Raw genomic sequence first — 24,691 nt, 5'->3', positions numbered from 1 at the left:
CGTCCCAGAACAAAACAGGTTGTTCGAAATGCTGAGAATTAAAGTGACAATATTCTTCCCACTTACCCAACAAAAACTTTTGAAAATGAGCATTATGCTGTAAATAGGAGGGAAATCTCCATCCAGTCCCCGGACCCCTAGGCCCACCCACTGCAACATCCAGCCAGATCATATTATGATCAGATACTTCCAAGGGGCCTATTGTGGCCTCAGTAACCCGAGAAAACAAGGACTCCGATAGTAAAATATAGTCTATCCTGGAAAAGGACCCATGGGCCCGAGACTGGTGCGTATAATCCCTCTCAATAGGATGAAGCAACCTCCATGGATCAACCAATCCAAGAGCGCTACAGAGATATGGGATCCCTCTCTTCCGTCTTGAAAATGACACCCCTGAGGGACCAGAACGATCTAGGGCAGGATCAGAAACCTGATTCAAGTCGCCAGCTATGAATAAAGGGCAGTCCGAAACTAACAAACAAATATTAACCAGATTCTGAAAAGAGGCATGTTGATAGGTATTAGGGCCATATCCCACCAAAAGACAGAAGGGGCCACCGGGTCCCACCACCTTCACCAGTAAATAGCGACCCTGTGTATCCCGCCGTTGAACCTGAATATCACACGCCAAGCCCCTTCGAATAAGAATAGCTACCCCCGCCTTTTTCCCCGGGGAGGAGGCATAGTGCAAGTCCCCAACCCAACCCCTCTGAAGCTTTTTATGTTCCTGGTCGGTAAGCCGAGTCTCCAGGAGACATGCAATATCCGCATGGTGATGTTTCAACTGAGATAGTATCTTGGTGCGCTTAGCAGGGAACGTGATTCCCGATACGTTCCAAGAAATTAGTCGCAGGGTACGATCACCCACAGTAAACCCCACTACTGACCCATAAGCACTTCAACCACCAAAGAACTATAGTCTCCGGGCGCCCAGCCTCACCCCAAGACCCAGTACACTCAAACCATGCAATCCAAACACTCAACCCCACAAAAGCATACACCAAAAACAATACAATAAGCAAAACAAGGTACAATAATAGTGCCGCTGCCACTTTCCCTGAACTAAACCCCCCCGATCCCAACAATCATCCCCATATATCCTTACCATGAAGGATAAAAACAGGTCACAAGAAGACACCAAACCCAGGGCCACCCCAGCCAACCGTTAGTAAGAGCCCCATAGATCTCCAAGAGGAAGACAAATCCCCATTCATTTAAGGCAGATGGACCTTTTGTTTTATTAATTACTTTTTGAATATTTCTCTGTTTTTATGTTGAAAGAGATCAGTGCAACAAACTCCAAATTTATTATATTTTTAGAATATGGAATGTGGAAAATGTACAAAAGTGTGAAGGCTTTTGAAAAGCATTATATTTTCATGTACTCCCAGTATGAGCAATGTTTATACTCTATAGGGTAATTCTTGTGCTATTTGTAATCCTGGCTCTGTGGTTGTACACTAAAGGGTCCTTTCACTAAGCTGCGGTAAGTGCTCGGACGTCTTGCAATAAGTTCCTAATCTGCGTATGCAAACTGCTAAAACTAATATTTATCTTTTCACAGAGGTGGTATGCTGGGGGTGGAGAGTGGATGTTTCTGCTCTGCATCAGCATATGTATATTACTGCATGCTGATTAGCGCAGAAGTAGTGGGTTAGTCGATACCGCCTACAAAATAGGTGTCAGTCATCACTCACACAATTATTATTACTATAATCTTTTTAATGGCAATACTAGTACATGGCCATTAATAGGGAAAGTGAAAAATCAATCAATTTCCAGCTGTAGGTACAAATGGCCTCAGTGTGCAGGGAAAACCCATCTAAGGTCACTTTCTACAGCAGCTTAGTAAAATGAACCTTAAGGCAGTAATAATTGCACTGATGAATAAATAGTATATTGCATATGTTTCCCTCAGACCAAAAATGTGCATTCTTTCACTTTGAAAACTACCCTGTGGATTATATGTATGCACACTGATATCTGCTTTTTGGTATAGACACATTTCAACTTCCAGGTCTCGATACTGTTCAACTTTCAATGACTAAACAAAGAGTGTTTCATACCTGGATCTTCACTTTGGAACTCTTTGCCTGAAGAACTTCATAATGCTTCTCTGTACCTTAGTTTTCATAAACTGTTGAGCTTAGTTAAAAATATTGTTGGCATAACCAAGATGTTTTTTGGCTTTTTATTATGATGGCATGGTTCGTTTATTGCATTTTGTACTAACAACAGTTGTAAAGCGCTTTGACACCAAGATGTAAACATGGTATTTAAAAATCAATAAATCCAATCCAATTTTTTTTATAGTGTAAAAAAAAAAAGAGCCCCATAATGTCAAACAGGACCAATAACCCCTCAGCACAAGAAAGCTAGAAGAGCCATTAACTAAAGCATAAACAAGTCCAAACAGTGAGAACAAGCAGTCAAGCAACCCCAGTGGAAGGGCCATGAATGGTCTTTATAAATTCATCCGCAGCCTCTGGGGACTGGAATGATTTCCAGACACCATTATGTTGGATCTTCAACACAGCTGAATAATTAAATTGAAACCTCTGTTTAAGCTCCGCAAGCTTGGAGCATAGTGGATAGTAAGGCTTCCTCTTTTCTTGTAAAGCAACTGAAAAATCCTGGCTGATGTGGACAGGCGCTCCATTATATTTTAGCACATCACGTTTAGCCCTATATTGTTGTAACAGTTCCACCTTATGACGAAAATTCAATAATTTTAAAATAACTACCCTCGGGCGTGTTTCCGAGCCCGCTCTGGATCCCAGGCAGTGAGCCCGTTCCAATCGCAGTGGGCCCAAAGAGGGAGGTAAAGGCAGTTCCTCTTGGAGCCAGCGCTCCCAAAACATCCAGCAAAAGCCGGTCAGCAATGGTTTCCGGAATGTCGCGAGCGATTTTCCAGGTCGTCAAGTTTCTCCATTTGGGTATACAATTGGGCCTGGAGCTCGGTCAAAGCAGTTGCCTGGGACTCCGACGAGTCCTCAAGTGTAGAGACACGCTGCTCCAACTCCGCTGTATGCGCCGCTGCCGCAGACAAAATACTCTCAATATTAGATATCTGAGAGGAAATTTGTTCCATTTTCGGCCCCAGGACTTGTGTGATCGCCTCCTTGATGTCATCCAAAGCGGTCTCAGTAAGATGTGTGACCGCCACTGCGGGGATTGCCGCCATCTTGGTCTCAGAAGGCCGCACACGCTCGCGATCTTTTCGAGCGGTTTTAGATGTCATGAGGTCCTGGGAGCGAGTGATATATTTGTCCATAAAGTAAGAAGCCTGTTAATGCAGAGCTCAAGCGTCGGGGAGCTAAATGGTCCCGTAAGTAAGTGAAAGTTAGCAGGGCAGCCCCGGAGCAAACAAGGAGTCGACCTCACTCGTTCATGGCATCACGTGACCTCAAAGTACAGTATTTAGGCACATTTAGTTCTGATCCAAGCTGTTCCACAATAAAAGGGAAAAATGTCAGTTGCAGTTCTTACTTTGTTCTTGGGACCTTGCCTGTTGCAGTTTTCGATTGTCCCCCCTTTCCCTTTCTTTAATATTTCAGGTAGTCCAGTTGCTTGGGATTCCCATTAGAGAGAATATACTTATCTTTCTTGTTCTTAAAGAAAGTGAAGTTGCTTTTCTGTAGCAGGTGCTCTTCGAGGACTTCAGGATGAATATTTTCACTACCCCACCCACTTCCCCTTGGAGTTGTATTCTATCAGCTGTTACATTAGATTAACTTGGTCTAATGTATTGATGGTGGTTGGAAAGATGCACACATATGTATAGTCAGCTGTTTGCAAAAGTTTCTAGAAAATATAGAACACGGGGGAGCATCTGTGTGCATGAACTCCTTTGGTTTGTTGGGCAGAATGGATGGACCATTCGGGTCTTTATCTGTCATTATTTACTATGTTACTGTGTGATATCATCTATTAAAATATTTATTCTGTTCTCCTCAGAGAACACCTGCTACAGGTGAGTAACTTCTCTTTTCCTCTGAGTGCCTCGGTATTATCTGGATCCATGATCTGAACTTGGCCATAGCTGAAGTACAGTATATCTGATAAATAAACAGTGATATTCAAATCACAGTGGAGAAAGGACAACAAAAACGCTGAGTCTGAATATTGGTGCTAATTGGATCCAAAATTGATCCAAATGGGTATGCTGGATTCATCATTGAAAAGATTGATAAAATACTTATAAGGAATCAGGAAGATGGTAGATTATGGGGAGAAGATCTGAATAGTGAGGATTTGTCCAAATGGGTTGATTTTGAAATGGTAGATGAGGAATAATAATAATAATAATTTTATTTTTATATACCGCCATACCACATAGTTCTAGGCGGTTCACATACATTAAAAATTATACAATCATTAAATAAAATACAATCAATGAATAAATTACAATTTGCTAAAATACATTAAGATCCAATAAAATGTGCTGGCTATAAAATCAATGTACATTTACCTATCAATTCTGAAACATCAATTCTGAAAAGAGTGAAGGGAGTGGTTAAAGGATTCACTCCCTACTAGATCAATTTGGGACCCTTGCTCATCAGTATTGATAAAAACAATAATTGATACAGCTAAACCATTGACAAAGATAGTTAATAAGTCGCTTCAGCAAGGAATCGTGCATGATTGTTGCAAGATTGTGACAATAAAGCCAGTTCTAAAGAGATAGCATATGAAATGAGAGAATATAGCTAACTATAGACCAATTTCAGTTATGCCTGTTGTACTAAAGACGATTGAACGGATTGTACTGGCTAAACTCGAGGGATATAGAGGAAAATAGTAGTTTAGATGTACATCAGTATGGGGTTAGGAAAGGTCACGGGGTGGAAACTTTTATTAATGTCAACATTTGATATGCTCTGGAGAGGTATAGATAAGGGGAAACATTTTAAGAACATAAGAATAGCCTTACTGGGTCAGACCAATGGTCCATATAGCCCAGTATCCCATCTTCACGGAGGCCACTCCAAGTCCCAAGTATCTGGCAAAAACCCAAATAGTAGCAACATTCCATGTCTGTCTCAACAGCAGACTATAGACTTTTTCTCCAGAAACTTGTCCAAACCTTTTTTAAAACCAGCTACAATAACTGCTCTTACCACATCCTCTGGCAATGCATTCTAGAACATAAGAATAGTCTTACTGTGCCAGCTAATTGATCCATCAAGCCCAGTAGCCCGTTTCTCACTGTGGCCAATCCAGGTCACTAGTACCTGTCCAAAACCCAAAGAGTGGCAACATTCCATGCTACCGATCCAGGGCAAACAGAGGCTTCCCCCATGTCTTAATAACAGACTATGAACTTTTCCTCCAGGAATTTGTCCAAACTTTGTTAGACATTTCATCGGTCTTTGATATGGTAGATCCCTTGATCCTGTTGAATAAATTGTAGAAAAGTGGTATGGGGGTACAGATTTAAAATGGTTTTGATCCTTGTTAACTGTCTGTAAGTTTGTAGTGAAAAAATGGGGAGAAATATGTCTGCAATATTTCCAGCAAAGAGGGGCAGACAATATCTGGTTTTTCTTCTCTGCAGAATCAGGGATTGATTATGTGAGAGAAAAATTGATGGAATGCATGGATAGGATAAAGGAATGGATGGATGAGAATGCATTGAATCTAAATATTCAAAAAACAGAATTATGTTTAAAGGTAATGACAAAGAGTTATAAGGGGAAAAGATGTTGAATTATGAGATACAAAATTGGTTGTTACAGCAGGTATGAGGTTATTGGGTGTTTACCTTGATAGCTATCTGTCCATGGAGAATCACATATTGTATGTGATTAAGGGAACATTTATGTAACTGAGGGTTTTATCTAGAGTGAGACCAATGTTATCAATTCTAGACTTTCAGATGGTGGTCCAAAGTTTTGTGATTAGCAAGCTTGACTTTTGTAATGCTCTATTATCCCAGGACAAGCAGGCAGCATATTCCCACATATGGGTGACGTCACCGACGGAGCCCCGCAGCGGACAGCCTCGAAAGCAAACTTGCTTGAAGATCTCGAACTTTCGAGTATTGCACCGCGCCTGCGCGCGTGCCTTCCCGCCCGAACTAGGGGGCGCATCTCCTGAGAGGATCCTCAGTTTGTTTATTTCCGCGGAGACAAGAAGACACGTTTTCTTTCTCTGCAGCATTGCCTTCTCATCACCGCGGCTGTTTCTTTTAAATTAAAGTCGGTCGCTGTGTTAATTTTATCTTTCTTCTTTTCTTTTTCGTATAAAAAAAAAAAAAAAAAAAGTATATTCTTTTTTCCTTTTAAGTTCGGCCGTCGAGCTTTGGGCCTAGGCCTAGGCTCCTTCGTTCGACACGGACTTTGTTTTTTCCATGTCCCGGCCTCTTACCGGGTTTAAACGTTGTCGACAGTGTAATCGGGTGATTTCGGTCACCGATCCCCACTGCCGCTGTTTACAGTGCCTGGGTTCCTCTCATTCCCCAGAAGATTGTCATCGCTGCTTTACCCTCACTCCACGAGCTTTTCGGCGGCGTTGTGCTCAATTTTTTCAACTTTTCGGTATGGAGCAATCTTCGGAGCCGGCCTCGACCGTGGCAGCTGCACCGGTCTCGAAGACCTCGACTCCGACGACCTCGACACCTGTGGTCTCGAAGGCCTCGACCCAGACTCCGGCTGGAGTTTCGGTCTCGAAGGCCTCGACCTCTTCTACTTCGGTTGCCTCGAAGACGACGTCTTCCACGAAGCCTTCTACGGGGGGTAAGTCTCCGAGTTCCCTTTCAGGTGCCGTATCCAAGAAGCCACCAGAGTCCTCGGCGCGACCACTTTCAAAGCGTACCTCCAAGATAAGGGAATACTCACCTTCGAGGTCGCCCTCTTCGGAGCGTACTGCTGCACATACGAGGTCAGAATCTTCTGTCTCGGTGCCGATGCTGGAAGACATGTTAAAGTCTATCCTCACCACTCAGATTAATTCTTTGGTGGCTCAACTGGTCCCGTCCTCGACCTTGCCTCGGGCTGACCAGCCTGTTACTCAACCGGAGCTTCCAGTCTCCCGAAGCCGATCCCGGACACCGAAAAACATTTCTTCATCGGAGTCGTCTCCGGGCTCTCCTCCTCCAAAGCATCGGTCGAAGCATTCGAGACATGTTGCCTCCAAGCTTCGGAGGGAGTCTTCGCCGTTGGATACCGAGGCTTCTTTGTCTCGTTCTTCGAAGACGAAGCAGGGATCTCGACATCGAGCCTCCACTCGAAGCCCTTCTCGATCCAGAACCCCATCGAAGCCAGTCCGTCGAGACAGTTCTCCACACACCTCGACTCATTCGGTACCACGTACACCGGGTACTTCTCCATCCAGGAGTCTGAAGAGGAAACATTCTCTTACTCCACTTCACAGTACAGCTTCTTCTCCTACTATGCGTATGGAATCGGACATTTCCACATACTCTAGAGAAAATTCTCCATCCTACTCAGTACAACATAAATCTCGCAGTGGCTCTCCTGAAGAATCATCTGACCCAAAATCAGTTTCTTTTGCCAAATTTATTTTTGATATGGGCCAAGCTCTTAAGCTAGACCTTCATTCAGACTCTAAATATACTCCTGAGTACCTGGCGGATATGGAGCTTCCCCATCCTCCTAAAGAGTCACTCAGATTGCCTATGACTCCTGTCCTCCAGCAGACCTTCACTCGCAATATGGAGACTCCTTATTCTATCACTGCCATCCCATCTAAATTGGAGTCTCGTTACAGAACGGTTCCATCTAAAGGATATGAAAAGTCTCAACTTTCTCATCAATCTCTAGTGGTAGAGTCATCATTAAAGAAAGCACATCCATCCAAAATTTATGCTTCAGTTCCTCCTGGTAGGGAAGGCCGTACCATGGATAAATTTGGTCGACGTTTATACCAGAATTCTATGATGGCAAATAGAGTTCTAAATTATAATTACATTTTTACATCCTATTTCAATCATTTTTTAAAGATTTTGTCTTCCTTTTACCCGGATATCTCTACCAATCGTCTATCAGAATTTAAAAATATCCTTAAGACTCTTTCTCAGTTGAGACTATTCATGCTACAAGCTTCCTATGATGCCTTTGAACTCTCGTCTAGAGTCTCGGCATTTGCAGTAGCCATGCGTAGATTAGCATGGTTACGGATAGTGGACATGGATCCTAACCTCCAGGATAGATTGGCTAATCTTCCTTGTCAAGGAAATGAATTATTTGATGACTCTATTGAGGCAGCTACAAAGCGTCTTTCAGAACATGAGCGCTCTTTTGCTTCCCTCATCCGTCCAAAACCTAAACCTGTACCAACTAGAGGTTTTAAACAAACTCCACGTCGCTATCCACAGAAAACAACTCCTGCTTTTTCTAGACCTCCTGCTCGTCGGCCTCCTCCACAACAACGACAACAGAAGTCACAGACCCCTGCTAACACTAAGCCTGCTCAGTCTTTTTGACAATCTCAACTTGAGCATTCAAATTTCTCTGTTTCCAAATTCTCCCCTCCCCATAGGGGGTCGCCTGTCCAATTTTTATCATCAATGGGAGCTCATAACATCAGATCTCTGGGTACTTACCATTATCAGAGAGGGATACTCTCTTCGACTCCTTCAGGTGCCTCCAGATCGCCATCCAAGAGAGTGTCTTTCAAATCAGTCGCATCTTCCTCTTCTTCTTCAAGAAGCTCGGGCTCTTCTTCTCCTGCGAGCAGTGGAGGAAGTTCCTCTCTCCCAAAGGAACTCGGGATTCTACTCCCGTTATTTTCTAGTTCCCAAAAAGACGGGGGATTTGCGACCGATTTTGGATCTCAGAGCTCTCAACAAATTTCTAGTCAAAGAGAAATTTCGAATGCTCACTCTGCCAACTCTATATTCCTTGATGGATCAAGGGGATTGGATGTGTTCCCTCGATCTCAAAGAGGCCTATACTCATATCCCCATTCATCCAGCTTTTCGCAAGTACCTCAGATTCCAAGTAGGAAATCTTCATCTTCAGTACAGAGTTCTCCCCTTCGGACTGGCTTCTTCCCCCAGAGTTTTCACAAAATGCCTTGTGGTTGTAGCTGCAGCTCTTCGCAACCAGGGTCTCCAAGTATTTCCATACCTAGACGACTGGCTCATCAAGGCTCCCTCTCTTTCAGGGGTTATTGTAGCGACCCAACAGACTATTCTCTTTCTTCAAAGTCTGGGATTTCACATCAATTTTCCCAAATCTCAACTAATTCCTTCTCAGTCTCTCCAGTTCATAGGAGCGACTCTGGACACTATCAATCTGAGAGCATACCTTCCTCAACCACGTCAGGATGCACTCCTTCAGATTTCTCAACAATTCTTCCAACTTTCCACTATTCCAGCAAGGAAAATGATGGTTCTGCTCGGTCACATGGCCTCTACAGTTCATGTGGTTCCTTTTGCCAGGCTTCATCTTCGCATTCCTCAATGGACACTGGCATCTCAATGGCAACAATCAGTGGATCCACCAACTCGACTAATTTCCATCACTCCTTCATTAAAAAAGTCTCTCCGTTGGTGGATGCTCTCTTTGAATCTTTCAAGAGGTTTACTGTTTTACCCTCTTCCTCATCAGAAGGTTCTCACAACCGACTCGTCAATGTATGCATGGGGAGCCCATGTGGACGGTCTTTGCACTCAAGGGCTCTGGACCCAAGCAGACCGGAGGTGTCCTATAAATCTGTTGGAACTCAGAGCGATATTTTATGCTCTCAAAGCTTTTCAGCATCTTCTTCACGACATGGTGATTCTTGTACGTACCGACAACCAAGTAGCCATGTATTATGTCAACAAACAGGGAGGGACGGGATCTCACTCCCTCTGTCAAGAGGCTCTCAAATTGTGGCAGTGGGCGATTCTCCACAACATCTTCCTCAGAGCAGTTTACATTCAGGGTCAACACAACTGTTTGGCGGACAAATTGAGTCGTCTTCTACAACCTCACGAATGGACACTCAATTCTCCTACTCTTCGCCAAATTTTTGCTCGTTGGGGGACTCCGCAGATAGATCTGTTTGCGTCACCTCTCAACTTCAAACTGCCTCAATTTTGCTCCCGCATCTTTACTCCTCAACGTCTCGAAGCGGATGCGTTTCTACTGGACTGGAGGAATCAGTTCCTTTATGCTTTTCCTCCGTTTCCTCTGATTCTCAAGACTCTAGTCAAGTTGAAGTCAGACCATGCCACCATGATTCTGATAGCTCCTCGGTGGCCCAGACAACCTTGGTTCTCCCTTCTACTTCAACTCAGCACCAGGGAGCCTCTACTTCTACCAATATTTCCTTCTCTACTCACGCAGAATCAAGGATCTTTGCTTCATCCCAATCTACAGTCTCTACATTTGACAGCTTGGTACCTTTCTCTTTAACAGACTTTTCTCAATTCTCTCCGTCTGTACAAGATATTTTACTTGCTTCCAGAAAACCATCCACTAGACAATGTTATGGTCAAAAGTGGACAAGATTCTCTGCTTGGTGTTCTACACATAATTTACCACCCAGATCTGCTTCATTGACATCAGTTCTGGACTATTTACTTCATTTATCACAATCTGGACTTCAGACTACATCTATCCGAGTCCACCTTAGTGCTATAGCTGCTTTTCATCAGCCTTTGGATGGAAAATCCCTTTCTGCACATCCTATGATTTCTCGTTTTATGAAAGGACTTCTCAATCTCCATCCTCCTCTTAAACCACCTCCTGTGGTTTGGGATCTCAATGTTGTTTTAGCTCAACTTATGAAATCTCCTTTTGAACCACTTGACAAAGCTCATCTCAAGTATCTCACTTGGAAAGCTGTGTTCCTGATCGCCCTCACTTCTGCTCGTCGTGTCAGTGAGTTACAAGCGCTAGTGGCTGATCCACCTTTCACAGTTTTTCACCATGACAAGGTGGTTCTCCGTACTCATCCTAAATTCTTGCCTAAAGTTGTTTCAGAATTTCACATCAATCAGTCTATTGTTCTGCCTGTATTTTTTCCAAAGCCTCATTCTCACCCAGGAGAGGCGGCTCTTCATACCCTGGACTGTAAACGTGCTTTGGCTTTCTACCTGCAACGCACTCAGCTTCACAGAACATCTCCTCAACTTTTCATATCCTTTGATCCAAACAGGTTGGGTCGTCCTATATCAAAGCGTACCATCTCCAACTGGATGGCTGCTTGCATTTCTTTTTGCTATGCTCAGGCTGGTCTTCCTCTGCAAGGTCGAGTGACGGGCCATAAAGTTAGAGCTATGGCGGCATCTGTAGCTTTCCTCCGATCAACTCCTATTGAGGAAATCTGCAAGGCTGCCACTTGGTCCTCGGTTCATACTTTCACCTCTCATTATTGTCTGGATACTTTATCCAGGAGGGATGGCCATTTTGGCCAATCTGTTTTGCAAAATCTTTTTTCGTAAATTGCCAACTTCCCTCCATCCCTTTTTACTTAGCTTGGAGGTCACCCATATGTGGGAATATGCTGCCTGCTTGTCCTGGGATAAAGCACAGTTACTTACCGTAACAGTTGTTATCCAGGGACAGCAGGCAGATATTCCCACAACCCTCCCACCTCCCCTGGTTGGCTTCTTGGCTAGGTATCTGAACTGAGGATCCTCTCAGGAGATGCGCCCCCTAGTTCGGGCGGGAAGGCACGCGCGCAGGCGCGGTGCAGTACTCGAAAGTTCGAGATCTTCAAGCAAGTTTGCTTTCGAGGCTGTCCGCTGCGGGGCTCCGTCGGTGACGTCACCCATATGTGGGAATATCTGCCTGCTGTCCCTGGATAACAACTGTTACGGTAAGTAACTGTGCTTTTTTGGGCATTACAAAGGCAAGGGTTAAAGCCCTGCTGGTAATACAAAATTCAACTGCCAGAATGATTACTGGGACATCAAAATATGATCATATCACCTCAATGTTAAAAAAACAAAACCTACACTGGTTTTCGATTGAGGCCCGAATTGAGTATAAAGTTTTGACTGTAATACATCGGGTGCTTTATGGTGTGGCACCATGGTACCTGATTCAAATTTTGAAAAGATACTCTCCAAATCAAAATTTACAGTTGGAATCAACTTCGAGATTAATTGAGGAAAGGAATTGGGAAGTACACTATACAGCAGGGCTGCTGTATCAGTGGCGGGGCCAAGACTTTGGAACTCAATGAGTCCATTTTTAAATCCATTAATATTAAGGGTTCGAAAGCTGATCCAATTCCTCCTTTCATTTTAAAGCATTACTTTCATATTTTTGGACCATTTATTTATACATTAATTACTGAGAGTCTGAGCCAAAGCATAGTTCCATTGGCATGGAAAAAAACAATCATTCGTCCTATCATTAAAGATAAAAATGCTAGTTATAATGATCCTACTAACTATAGACCAATAGCCAATATTCCATTTCTAGCAAAGTTGACAGAAAAGATAGTTTTTAATCAAATTTCAGATTTTGTAGAAAAAACTAATGTTCTTCACCCCATCAAACTGGTTTTAGAGAACATCATAGTACTGAACTAGCACTGGTAGGTATGACCACATCCATTCAATACTTCTTAGATCATCATCAAACGACCTTATTAATCTCACTTGATCTCTCTGCGGCCTTTGACACGATTGACCATCAACTTCTTATAGCCAGACTTCAATCCATCGGTGTCACTGATCAAGTTCTTTCATGGTTTATATCCTATTTAACAGATCGCACTTCTGCCGTCTTCTTTAAAGACTCAACATCTAAATCATCAACTACTTATGGGGTTCTCAAGGGTCTATTCTCTCTCCGTTATTATTTAATATTTTTCTTGCTCCTTTAATTACTCTATGTCAATCCGTGGGTTTTCAAGTTTTTGCATATGCAGTTGATATTCAGCTCCTGCACCCAATAGATACCAATAAAATATCTGATATCCGAGAGATCAGTGAGAAATTCGACCAGGTTCATCAATGGCTAAATACAAATAAACTCGCTCTTAACATCAAAAAAACAAACGTAATGCTCTTCCCATGGAAAGACAATTCTACTCTCATGGCACCTCTCACCATAAAAAATGTTGCCCTACAAATAATCAATAAAATAAAAATCTTAGGGGTGATTTTTGACACCAAACTGAACTTCCATGAACATATTAGTAATACTGTTAAAACTTCCTTTTACAGATTACGCAGGATTCGATCTATTTCAAAATTTTTATGTCCAAAATCATTAAACATTCTCATTCACTCTTTAGTGATTTCTAAATTAGATTACTGCAATGCTCTCTTTAAAGGTATATCACTAACCGAACTCAAACGCCTACAAATTATTAAAAATGTTTCCATAAAACTCATTACTAAATCCAGAAAATTTGATCACGTTACACCCCTTTTAAAAAACGCACATTGGCTTCCAGTTATCCATCGGATAACATACAAACTTTGTTTACTTATCTTTAAGTCTCTATTTTACAAGACTCCAACATTCATATACAAGCTATTAATACCATATCATCCAAGCAGGACCTTAAGATCTATTGAGCAAAATTTATTGACCAATCCTTCCTTGAAGATCATTAATACTAGACGACAGTTTATCTTTTCAGTAACCGCTCCACAGACTTGGAACGCTCTTCCAATTTATTTAAGAATGGAGCAGGATTTAGGAAAATTTAAAAGCAATTTAAAAACATTTCTTTTTAACGATGCTTTTAATATTTAATTCAATAATTTTAAGGCCAGCGATTTTATTACCCTATGATTTAATGTAATATATTTCCCTATTGTGTTTTTCCTTTGTTTTGCTTTTCTTTAATTAATTGTATTTCAAAACCCTATCTTACCTTATGTAATGAGAACATATATCAAGTAATTTACCCGATGTTATTATTTAAGTTTGTATTGTTTGTCTCTCATTGAATGTATTTTAAAATGTTCATCGCTTAGAATATTGATTAAGCGATTAATCAAGAGAAATAATAAACTTGAAACTTGAAACTAAGAGTTTGCACAGATGTCAAATTGTTTAAGAAACTGCTAAAGATCTCTCTGTTTGTGAGATTCTTCTTTCCTTGATCGATAAGATACTAGGAGCTAATAGACCATCTCTATATTATTTGAAGATATGCTATTTTTATTGAGATTTTATATTGGATAATGCATTAATTTGAAATGTAATGTTTGTTACTTCTATGTATGTATCAACTGTTATCTGCTTAGTTGATAATCGGGATAGAAATTTTTAAAATAAATAGCACCACTGGTCAGATCCGATTCCTAGATATTTAGTGCTAGCTGGTATCTCATATTAGCTCTGAATATTGGTGGTTTTTCACTTGTGATATCTGCCATTTTAAAAAAGCGCTGGCCACCACAGGCTGAATATTGTTCCCAAGAAGTGTATTTTATTATATATTAACCATTTTTAATATGTGTTTTTTAAATAAGGAAACAAGACACAATAATGCACTGGAAGAAGATTCTGAAGGTGATGACTCGGAGGAGTTTTATTATGGAGGACAGGTAAATTTGTTAATATTTTAATGTTTGAGTACTAAACTCTTTATTATTTTCATTTTTAGTATCATAGACATCATTTCTGTAACAGTTTGGAACTTGGAAAATGATGACATGCTAAATATTTTGGCTCATAGTGAGTGTGGTTTTTGAAAGCAGTACCAGTGGATAAAATATAGTTTACAATGAAAATTGACTGCCTGAAATTTACTTACACTAAAAAAAAAAAGTATGTAAATAGTAGGATACCACTTGCACTTTTGCCTATATTTGTATTGTTAAATGAGTGTTCTGTTGCCTCCAATTGTGGTAGATTCCTGTGGATCCCTTCTTGAACTTCTCTTTTATTCTTGCTATAATTTATCATTGAACATTAATTTCATATTCTGTGAGGATGGGGAGAGGCTACCAGATTTCTACATGACTTCCTTTCAAGTGCCAACTGCCATGTACAACACTATAGAAATGTTTACTAGTATTAGTACCACCTCTTTGAGAATGCATTTAATTCATAACCCCCTCACCCTAAGCACTCTGAGAAACTCCCTAAGCCCCTACTTGTCTTGTTGTCTGTTAATTTAGGTTGTAAGCTCTACTGAGCAGGGACTGTCTCTTTAAATATGTTATATAGCACTGTGTATACCTATCAATGCTATAGAAATGTTTAGTAGTAGTAGTGAAGTAGTGAAGTAGTAGAAGACCCTAGGAAAAGTTTATTCATATGCTATAGCAGTGGTATCTAATGTGTGGCCCTAAAGTCCTCAATTATGGACCTCAAAACAGTTGGCTGAAATGCTCTTCAAATCCTGTAAATGCATTAATTTCAATCTTGCCCACTAGATATACACTTAAGAGATTTTTTGAAGTTATTACTCAGTTGTAAAAGCTTGAAATTTTTTGGTTGCTGTTAGGTTTCTCGTATTCACACTTCAGCCCTTTACATGAAAAAGGTTGTCTGCTGTCCTATAGGATGCTTGTCATACCTTATCAGTACTGTCAGGACTTGCACAGCACTAAGCTTACCTATGAAAGTGCTACAAATATATCAGGCCCTAGAAAAACAATAAACCTTTTATATGGAAAACAGATCAAGTAGGTAGACTAGTATGGATTTCAACACAGAAAGTAACTAGCAGAATAAGGCACCTTAGAGGCTTCCAAACTGTGTTTTGCACATACAGTGGAACCTCGGTTTGCGAGTAACCCGGTTTGCGAGTGTTTTGCAAGACGAGCAAAACACTCAGCAAACTTTTGCCTTGCAAACCGAGCATATTCTGGTGTACGAGCACCTCCCCCCCACTCTAACCGGCATCGCACCCCCTCGAACCGGCATTGCAACCACCACCCCCCCTCCCCTGCGAGAACCGCAAAGCACTCCCGTGCTGAAAGCGGCATCCACCCGCCCTTCCTCCCAAGCACAGTCCTTACCCCTTCTGCTCGTTGTAAGGGTGAATGCGAGCTCCCGCCTCTTGCCTGGGCTGGGCCTTGAGCATCTGCGCATGCTCAAGGCCTTCTGGCTCTTGTTCTCTCGGGCCCGGCGATTTGTCAGTTTTTTATTTTTCTATCTGCCTGTGTATGTCCTAAAGGCTTACTTCCATGGATGTTAATTTTTCTGCTTGGTCTCCTTTGAAGATTTGTTTAGGTATGTTGGATGTGTCTTCTTTTGTAAATACTGACGAAAAGAACATGTTTAGCCTTTTAGACACTTACTTTCTTCCTCCTTCACCACTCCCTTCCTATCCGTCATCCAGCGGTCCCACCTCCTCCCTAGCCGGCTGCTTCCCTTTAACATATCTGAAGAATGGTTTGAAATTTCGTGCTTCCCTGGCTAACCTCTCTTCATATTCTCTTTTGGCTTTTCTAACCATGAGGTGACATTCTTTTTGATACTTCCTGTGTTCTTTCCAGTTTTCCTCGGTTTTGCCCTTTTTCCATTTCTTGAATGAATCCTTCTTACCACCTATCGCTTTCCTCACTTCTTTAGTTATCCACCCCGGGTCTTTTGTTCGGCTCTTTTTGCACCCTTTTCTGAATCTGTATGTAGCGCTGGTATTGCTACTCCTCCTTCACTGCACTTTACTTCAGCCTAACAGCAAGAAAAGGTTGGAAAGAATCTGTTGAGGTGAGAGATAATCGGGGTGCAGATAGAGGAGTCCAAACAGGATGAACACGCATAACAAAATTTTTTTTTCCTAAAAGATGCAATCAGGCAATGCAGATGAATCTTGCAAGAGGCCTGTTGCTATCATATTATTGCAAACACATGATAATATACATAAACTTAACACTGCATAAGTCCATAAAAAGATTAAAGTGCAAATCAACAAGTCCACAGTTGTAAAGAAAACAAAACAAATCAAACTAAAACTTTAAAGTCCAGTCTTTTAAATTTCCCTCTGCCATTTTAGGCTGATGATCCCGGTGGCAATAGTAAATCAGGCAATCAGACTTTTTGCAGTGGCTAATGAAGAAAAGTCCTGGTGTGTTGTGTCAATCTGTGTTAGGCTGCAGTACTCAACAATGGACAGTCTTTCCAGAAATCAGGCAGTCAAGTCTCTTTCTTTGTAGCACAGTCTTCTCTATGTGGAAGAACTAATCCCTCCTTTGGATATCTGGATCCTTTGGATATCTGGATTTTCAGAAGGTGTTTGACAAGGTCTCGCATGAACGACTACTTCGGAAAAATTGCGAGCCATGGAATCGAGGGTGAAATACTCATGTGGATAAAAAACTGGTTAGCGGATAGGAAACAGAGAGTGGGGATAAATGGATAATACTCGGACTGGAAAAGCGTCACAAGTGGAGTGCCGCAGGGTTCGGTGCTTGGACCCGTGCTCTTCAACATATTTATAAATGACCTGGAAATTGGTACGACAAGCGAGGTGATTAAATTTGCAGACGATACGAAGCTATTCAGAGTAGTGAAGATGCAGAAGGATTGCGAAGACCTGCAATGGGACATAAATACACTTGAGAAATGGGCCGCAACATGGCAAATGAGGTTTAACGTGGATAAGTGTAAGGTGATGCATGTTGGTAACAAAAATCTTAGACAAGTTCCTGCTGAACCGGAACGTACGCAAGTAGGGCTGGTCTCAGCTAGGGCACTGGTCTTTGACCTTGGGGCCACCGCGAGAGCAGACTGCTGGGCACGATGGACCACTGGTCTGACCCAGCAGCGGCAATTGTTATGTCCTTATGTTAAAAAGATGATTCTACCAAAGAGCAAAAGTGCAAACAGCAAAATTAATTAATCATGGCCATCGTCATCATATTTGAATATGTGCCTCAAAGTTGTATAGTAAATTATCCCAGGACAAGCAGGCAGCCTATTCTCACATATGAGTGACGTCATCCACGGAGCCTGGATGTGAACAGCCTCGCAAGCAGAATTGCTTGTAGAAATGTAGAAGTTTTGAGTCTGCTGCACCGCGCCTACGCAAGTGCCTTCCCATCCAGCACAGGGCGAGTTTCCTCAGTTCTCAGTTTTCCACAGAGCTGAGAAATCTGTCTTTGATGCTGTTCGTGAAACTTCATTGCTTCGTGCCTTCTCTTCACCGTGGTTTGTGTTATTTATTTCTCGAATCGCTGTGTTCATTTCTTTATTTTCTGCTTAAAAAAAAAAGACATTTTTTCTTCGTCAACTAACTGGTGGGGCAGGTTGCTCGCCTGCAGCCTGCGAGCTTCAACTTTGCAGCGGCTATCTTCCCTTCTATGTCCCGGCCAGTAATGGGCTTCAAGAAGTGTAGCCAGTGCCAGCATGCAATTTCCCTCACGGACCCACACCGCTGGTGTCTTAAGTGTCTCAGACCTGACCATAGTCTGAAGTCGTGCCCGCGCTGTGCTACTCTTCAACCTTGAGCCCGAGTTCAAGTGGAAAAGCTGTTCAGGATGGACTCTTCAGCTACATCTTCGACCTCAGGTCCTGACTCGGTCCAGACTTCAGCCGGGGGTCCTCCTGCTTCTACAACTCTGACCTCAAGTCTCATAAGACCTTCCTCGTTTGGATCGTCTTTGGCCTTGATTACACCTGCTTTATCTTCCCCTGAGATTCCCTCAGGTCGGATACCTAAGCAGAAGGTTCCTGCAGTGGTCCTCAAGTTATCCAAGCATCAATCCAAGCCAAAGCATGCTTCTACTGTCACCTCAGAGCCTATAGCCTTAGCAGGTGGTTCAGTTTCAGACTCAGACCCACAATTGCAGGCTTTTCTCCAGACCATATTAGAGCAGAAATTTGTTCAGTTACTGACCAAATACATTCCTGCCTCAACTCTGTTTCCTGCAGTCCAGCCTGGGCAATCAGCAGTCTCCCGCGAGGTCGAGTCCCTACCTGTGCCTCGAGCTGAGTCTACACACTATGTAAGGAGTCGAGTCTTTGCGAGTGTCTCGATTAGAATCTTCACACTCTATGCAAAGAGCCGAGTCTTTGCGAGTGTCTTGACAGGAATCCTCACACTCCATACAAGGAGCCAAGTCTTTGGGAGTTCTTCATGATTTCTTGATCAAAACCACTGAGTCTATGGGGTTTCGATCTACAGCTTCTAGCCCTATTCATTCACCAACGGCATTGCTCGCTTCCCGGCATAGGGCGAACTCTCCTCGATTTCAACCGAGACCTAAACATAGAAACATAGAAGATGACGGCAGAAAAGGGCCATAGCCCATCAAGTCTGCCTACTCTCATGACCCACCCCCTTGATTTAACTGACCCACCCCCCTATACATCCTTTAGGATCCTACGTGAATATCTCATTTACTTTTAAACTCTGACACGCTTTTGGCCTCAATCACCTGCAGAGGGAGTTCGTTCCAACGATCGACCACCCGTTCAGTGAAGAAATACTTTCTGGAATCACTATGAAATTTCCCTCCCCTGATTTTCAGCGGATGGCATCTGGTGGACGAGGGTCCTATATGACAGAAGATATCCTCTTCCACCTCGATCTTGCCTGTGATATATTTAAACGTCTCAATCATATCTCCAGGCAGCACTCTTGTCATTGAGGCGCAGGTCTTCTTCCGCAGAAAAGCCTTCCTCGTCCAGGCCTCAAACCAGACCTTCCAGCTCTTCGAGGCCTCCAACCCCTTGATTGAGGTCTCCATTTCCAGACCCCGAGGACTCAACTGCTTCTGATGCCTCCTCCAAGTCTGTGTATTCTTTGGGTTACCAGTACTCTAGAGCAGCTTTGCCTTCCTTCTCCACTCGAGGCGCCTCGAGGTGATTGAGTCCTTCTCGATGCCAGGCTCTTAGAAGATCAATTATCTTTTTAATCCTTTCTTCATCAAATGGCTGACGACCTGGAAATTAAATTGGACGCTGGTTCTAAATATTCTAAGGAGTATTTAGAGGAAATGCATCTGCCTCAGCCTCTTATGGAGTCACTCAAGCTTCCTCTTAATAGACTTTTGTCTCAAACTTTCAAATGAAATCTAGAGACTCCTTATGTTATACCTGCTGTTCCAGGTAAATTGTAATCGAGGTATAGAACCCTACATTGCAAGGGATTTGAGAATTCTCAGTTAGCTCACCAATCCCTTCTTGTAGAATCTTCATTAAAGAGAACTCATCCTTCCAAATGTAAGGAAGTTCCACCACTCCGAGAGTGGTGGAGAGTGGAACGCTCTTCCGGAGTCTGTTGTAGGGGAAAACACTCTCCACGGTTTCAAGGTTAAGCTGGACAAGTTCCTCCTAAACTGGGACGTATACAGGTGAGGCTGGACTCATTTTAGAGCACTGGTCTTTGACCTGGGGGCCGCCGCATGAGCGTACTGCTGGGCACGATGGACCTCTGGTCTGACCCAGCAGGGGCAATTCTTATGTTCCAGAGTATATGCCACAGTACCTCCTGGAAGAGAGGACAAGACCATGGACAAGTTTGGCCGTCACCTTTTATCAGAATTCCTTGATGACCTCTAGAGTCCTCAATTTCAATTTCATCTTCATGACTTATGTGAAGTTTTTGATTGACCATCTTCCAAGTTTTATGAAGAATTTGGATGAACTTTGACACGTGGAGTTTCTGGAGCTTGATGCTACTTGACACAACTCCGACTACATCTTCTCCAATAATCTTATGATGCTTTTGAACTTTCTTCCATGGTCACTGCTTTCTCAGAAGCGATGCGCCGCCTGGCCTCCCTTCACACCATTGGTATGGACTCTAATCTTCGTGATCATCTGGCTAATATTCCTTGTGAAGGCAATGACCTCTTTGATGAATCCATAGAGGCCACCACCAAGAAGTTGTCTGAGCATGAAAAATCTTTTGCTTCAATTGTCAGCTGCTGCAAAGCATTCTCGACCTCTTCCAACTTTCCAGAGGCATTATCTGCCAAGGGCGGCTCCTTAAACTTGAGCACCCTCCAAAGAACAACAGCAGAAGCAACAGAAACCTTAGCCTTCTGCTGCACCTAAGGCTGCTCAGCCTTTTTGATTGTCTCAAACAAAGCATAACCTCCATCGTTCTGCCTCTTTCCTCCCTTTCCCCCATAGGAGGTCATCTCCATCATTTTTTACCATTGATGGGAGACCATTACATCCGACCTCTGGGTGTTGTCAATAATCAAGGAAGGATACTCTCTTCATTTCTCTCAGATTCCACCAGAGCTTCCTCCCATCCATCCCAGACCGCCCTTCTTCTTCAGGAAGCTCAAGCTTAAGCTCTGCTTCATCTCTGTGCCATCAAGGAAGTTCCATTGGAACAGCAAGATAGAGGGTTTTACTCCTGTTACTTCCTAGTTCTGAAGAAGACTGGTGATCTGTGACCCATTCTGGATCTCAGGGCTCTCAACAAATGTTGAGTCAAAGAAAAATTTTGTATGCTGTCCCTGGGATCTTCTAGATCAGAACGATTAGTTATGCTTTCCAGATCTCAAGGAGGCTTACACTCGCATCCACATTCATCCGACCTCCTGTCAGTACCTCAGATTTCGGGTGGGGAATCTGCATTTTCAATACAGATTCTGCCCTTTGGCCTGGCATCATCTCCCAGAGTGTTCACCAAGTGCCTCGTAGTGGTAGCAGCAGCTCTATGGAACCATGGTCTTCAGGTGTTTCCCTACCTAGATGATTGGCTCATCAAAGATTCAACATCTCAGGGGGTTATTGTAGTGACCCAATGGACTACGTGGTTCCTACAAAGCTTGGGATTCAAAATCAACTTTCCCAAATCCCAGCTTCAGCCCTCTCAGAATCTACATCGGAGCTGTTCTGGACACTATCCAACTCAGAGCATTCCTCCCTCAACAATGTCTAGATGCTCTTCTTCAACTCTGTCACAAAGTGTCTTCCCGCTCTTCACTTTCAGCAAGACACATGATGGTACTACTAGGTCACATGGCTTCAACAGATCACGTGACTCCTTTTGCCAGACTTCATCTCAGAATTCCTCAGTGGACCCTGACATCTAACTGGACGCAGGCTTGCGAACCACATCGACACATTAGTCACTCCTTCCTTGAGACAGTCTCTCCGCTAGTGGATGCTTTCTTCCAATCTCTCCAGAGGTTTACTTTTCAGACGCCCCCCTCATCAGAAGGTCCTCACGACAGATTCCTCAACCTATGCTTGGGGGGCTCATCTTGACAGTCTCCGGACTCAAGGTCATTGGTCCAGTACAGATCGTCAGTGTCATATCAATCTGTTGGAACTCAGAGCGATCTTCAATGTTCTCAAAGCTTTTCAACATCTTCTCCATGACCAGGTAGTCCTCATTCGAGCAGACAACCAAGTAGCTATGTACTATGTCAACAAGCAGGGAGGGACAGGATCTCTCTCACTTTGTGAGGAGCTCTGAAGGTTTGTGACTGGACAAACCTCCACAACACCTTCCTGAAAGCTGTCTACATCCAAGGGGAGAAAAATTGTCTGGCGGACAAATTGAGTCGTCTTCTGCAACCTCACGATTGGACACTTAATTTCTCGCCTTTACATCACATTTTTTCTCTGTGGAGAACTCCTCAGATAGATCTCTTTGCATCTCCCCACAACCACAAACTGCCACAGTTCTGCTCCAGGATATATTCTCCTCATCACCTCGAGGCAGATGCTGTTCTATTGGAATGGACAAATCTCTTTCTGTATGCATTCCCTCCATTCCCTATCATTCTCAAGACTCTAGTCAAGTTGAAGAACGATCATTGCCACCATGATTCTGATAGCTCAAACTTGATAGACAAACTTGGTATTCCCTTCTACTTCAACTCAGCAGCAGGGATCCATACCTTCTACCAGTTTTTCCGTCTCTTCTTACACAGAGTCAAGGATCTCTACTTCATCCCAACCTGCAGTCTCTACACCTGACAGATTGGTATCTCTCAACATAACTCCTCTTCAGTTTTCTCAACCTGTACGAGACATTTTAGAGGCTTCTAGAAAGCCTGCCACTAGACAATGCTATCACCAAAAATGGAATAGATTTTCTACATGGTGCATCTCTTATGACATGGAGCCTCGTGATACCTCCTTGGCTTCTGTCTTGGATTATCTTTTGCACTTATCTACCTCTGGCCTCGAAGTCTACATCTATCCAAGTCCATCTTAGTGCAATTGCTGCTTTCCATTAGCCTATTGAAGGAAAACCCCTCTCTGCTCATACGGTGGTTTCCAAATTTATGACAGAACTTTTCAATGTCAAATCTCCTCCAGTGGTTTGGGATCTCAATGTTGTTTATGCTTAATTGATGAAGCCTCCATTTGAACCAATGTATATGGCTCATCTGAAATATCTTACTTGGGAAGTGGTCTTTCTCATTGCACTCACGTCCGCTCGAAGAGTCAGTGAGCTGCAAGCTTTAGTTGTTGATCCACCTTTCACAGTTTCCATCATGACAAGGTGGTCCTCCGTACTCATCCTAAATTCTAACCTAAAGTGGTTTCAGAATTTTATCTCAACCAATCTATCGTACTTCCAGTGTTTTTTCCAAAGCCTCATTCTCATCCTGGAGAATAAGCTCTTCATACTCTGGACTGTAAACGTGGTTTGGCCTTCTACTTGGAACGCATCAAACCACACAGATCTGCTCCTCAACTTTTTGTCTCCTTCGATCCAAACAAGTTGGGACATCCAATTTCTAAGCGTACCATCTCCAACTGGATGGCTGCTTGTATCTCTTTCTGCTATGCTCAAGCTGGACTGCATCTACAGAGTTGAGTCACAGTCCAGAAAGTCAGAGCCATGGCGGCTTCAGTAGCTTTCCTCAGATCCACTCCTATTGAGGAAATTTGCAAAGCTGCCACCTGGTCCTCGGTTCATACTTTCACCTCTCACTATTGCCTGGATGTTTTCTCCAGATGGTGTGACCATTTTGGCCATACAGTATTACAAAATTTATTCTCCTAAACTGCCAACACTCCCACCATCCCATTCTAGTTAGCTTGGAGGTCACCCATATGTGAGAATAGGCTGCCTGCTTGTCCTGGGATAAAGCACAGTTACTTACCGTAACAGTTATCCAGGGACAGCAGGCAGCTATTCTCACAACCCACCCACCTCCCCTGGTTGGCTTCTCTGCTAGCTATCTGAACTAAGGAGACTTGCCCTGTGCTGGGTGGGAAGGCACTCGCAATTGCGTGGTGCGGCAGATTCAAAGCTTCTACGTTTCTACAAGCAAGTCTGCTTTCGAAGCTGTTCGCATCCAGGCTCCGTGGATGACATCACCCACATGTGAGAAAGCTGCCTGCTGTCCCTGGATAACAACAGAACATAAGAACATAAGAAATGCCTCTGCTGGGTCAGACCCGAGGTCCATCGTGCCCAGCAGTCCGCTCACGCGGCGGCCCAACAGGTCCAGGACCTGTGCAGTAATCTTCTATCTATACCCCTCTATCCCCGTTTCCAGTAGGAATTTGTCCAATCCTTTCTTGAACCCCAGTACCGTACTCTGCCTTATAACGTCCTCTGGAAGCGCATTCCAGGTGTCCACCACACGTTGGGTAAAGAAGAACTTCCTAGCATTTGTTTTGAATCTGTCCCCTTTCAACTTTTCCGAATGCCCTCTTGTTCTCTTATTTTTCGAAAGTTCGAAGAATCTGTCCCTCTCTACTCTCTCTATGCCCTTCATGATCTTGTAAGTCTCTATCATATCCCCTCTAAGTCTCCTCTTCTCCAGGGAAAAGAGACCCAGCTTCTCCAATCTCTCAGAATATGACAGGTTTTCCATACCTATTATCAGACGTGTTGCTCTCCTTTGAACCCTCTCGACTAACGCCATATCCTTCTT

The 24,691-nt window shown here is 43.1% G+C and overlaps 1 protein-coding gene across 3 annotated transcripts in view; it reads left to right on the top strand.

Moving 5' to 3' along the window:
- The window catches only part of PARP8 (poly(ADP-ribose) polymerase family member 8), a 505,058-nt gene that overhangs the window by 82,870 nt on the left and 397,497 nt on the right, over nucleotides 1–24,691 (top strand). For all 3 annotated transcript variants that reach the window (XR_004538173.1, XR_004538172.1, XM_033931570.1), the window contains exon 6: nucleotides 14,402–14,476. Coding sequence is in view for 1 of the 3 variants with exons in the window: in XM_033931570.1 (XP_033787461.1) it covers nucleotides 14,402–14,476 (75 nt within the window). In the remaining 2 variants the exon portion in view is untranslated. The remainder of the gene's footprint in view (nucleotides 1–14,401; nucleotides 14,477–24,691) is intronic.

Source organism: Geotrypetes seraphini, chromosome 1, assembly GCF_902459505.1.
Source record: "Geotrypetes seraphini chromosome 1, aGeoSer1.1, whole genome shotgun sequence".
Taxonomy (NCBI): domain Eukaryota; kingdom Metazoa; phylum Chordata; class Amphibia; order Gymnophiona; family Dermophiidae; genus Geotrypetes; species Geotrypetes seraphini.
This window is presented reverse-complemented; position numbering and strand designations above follow the sequence as displayed.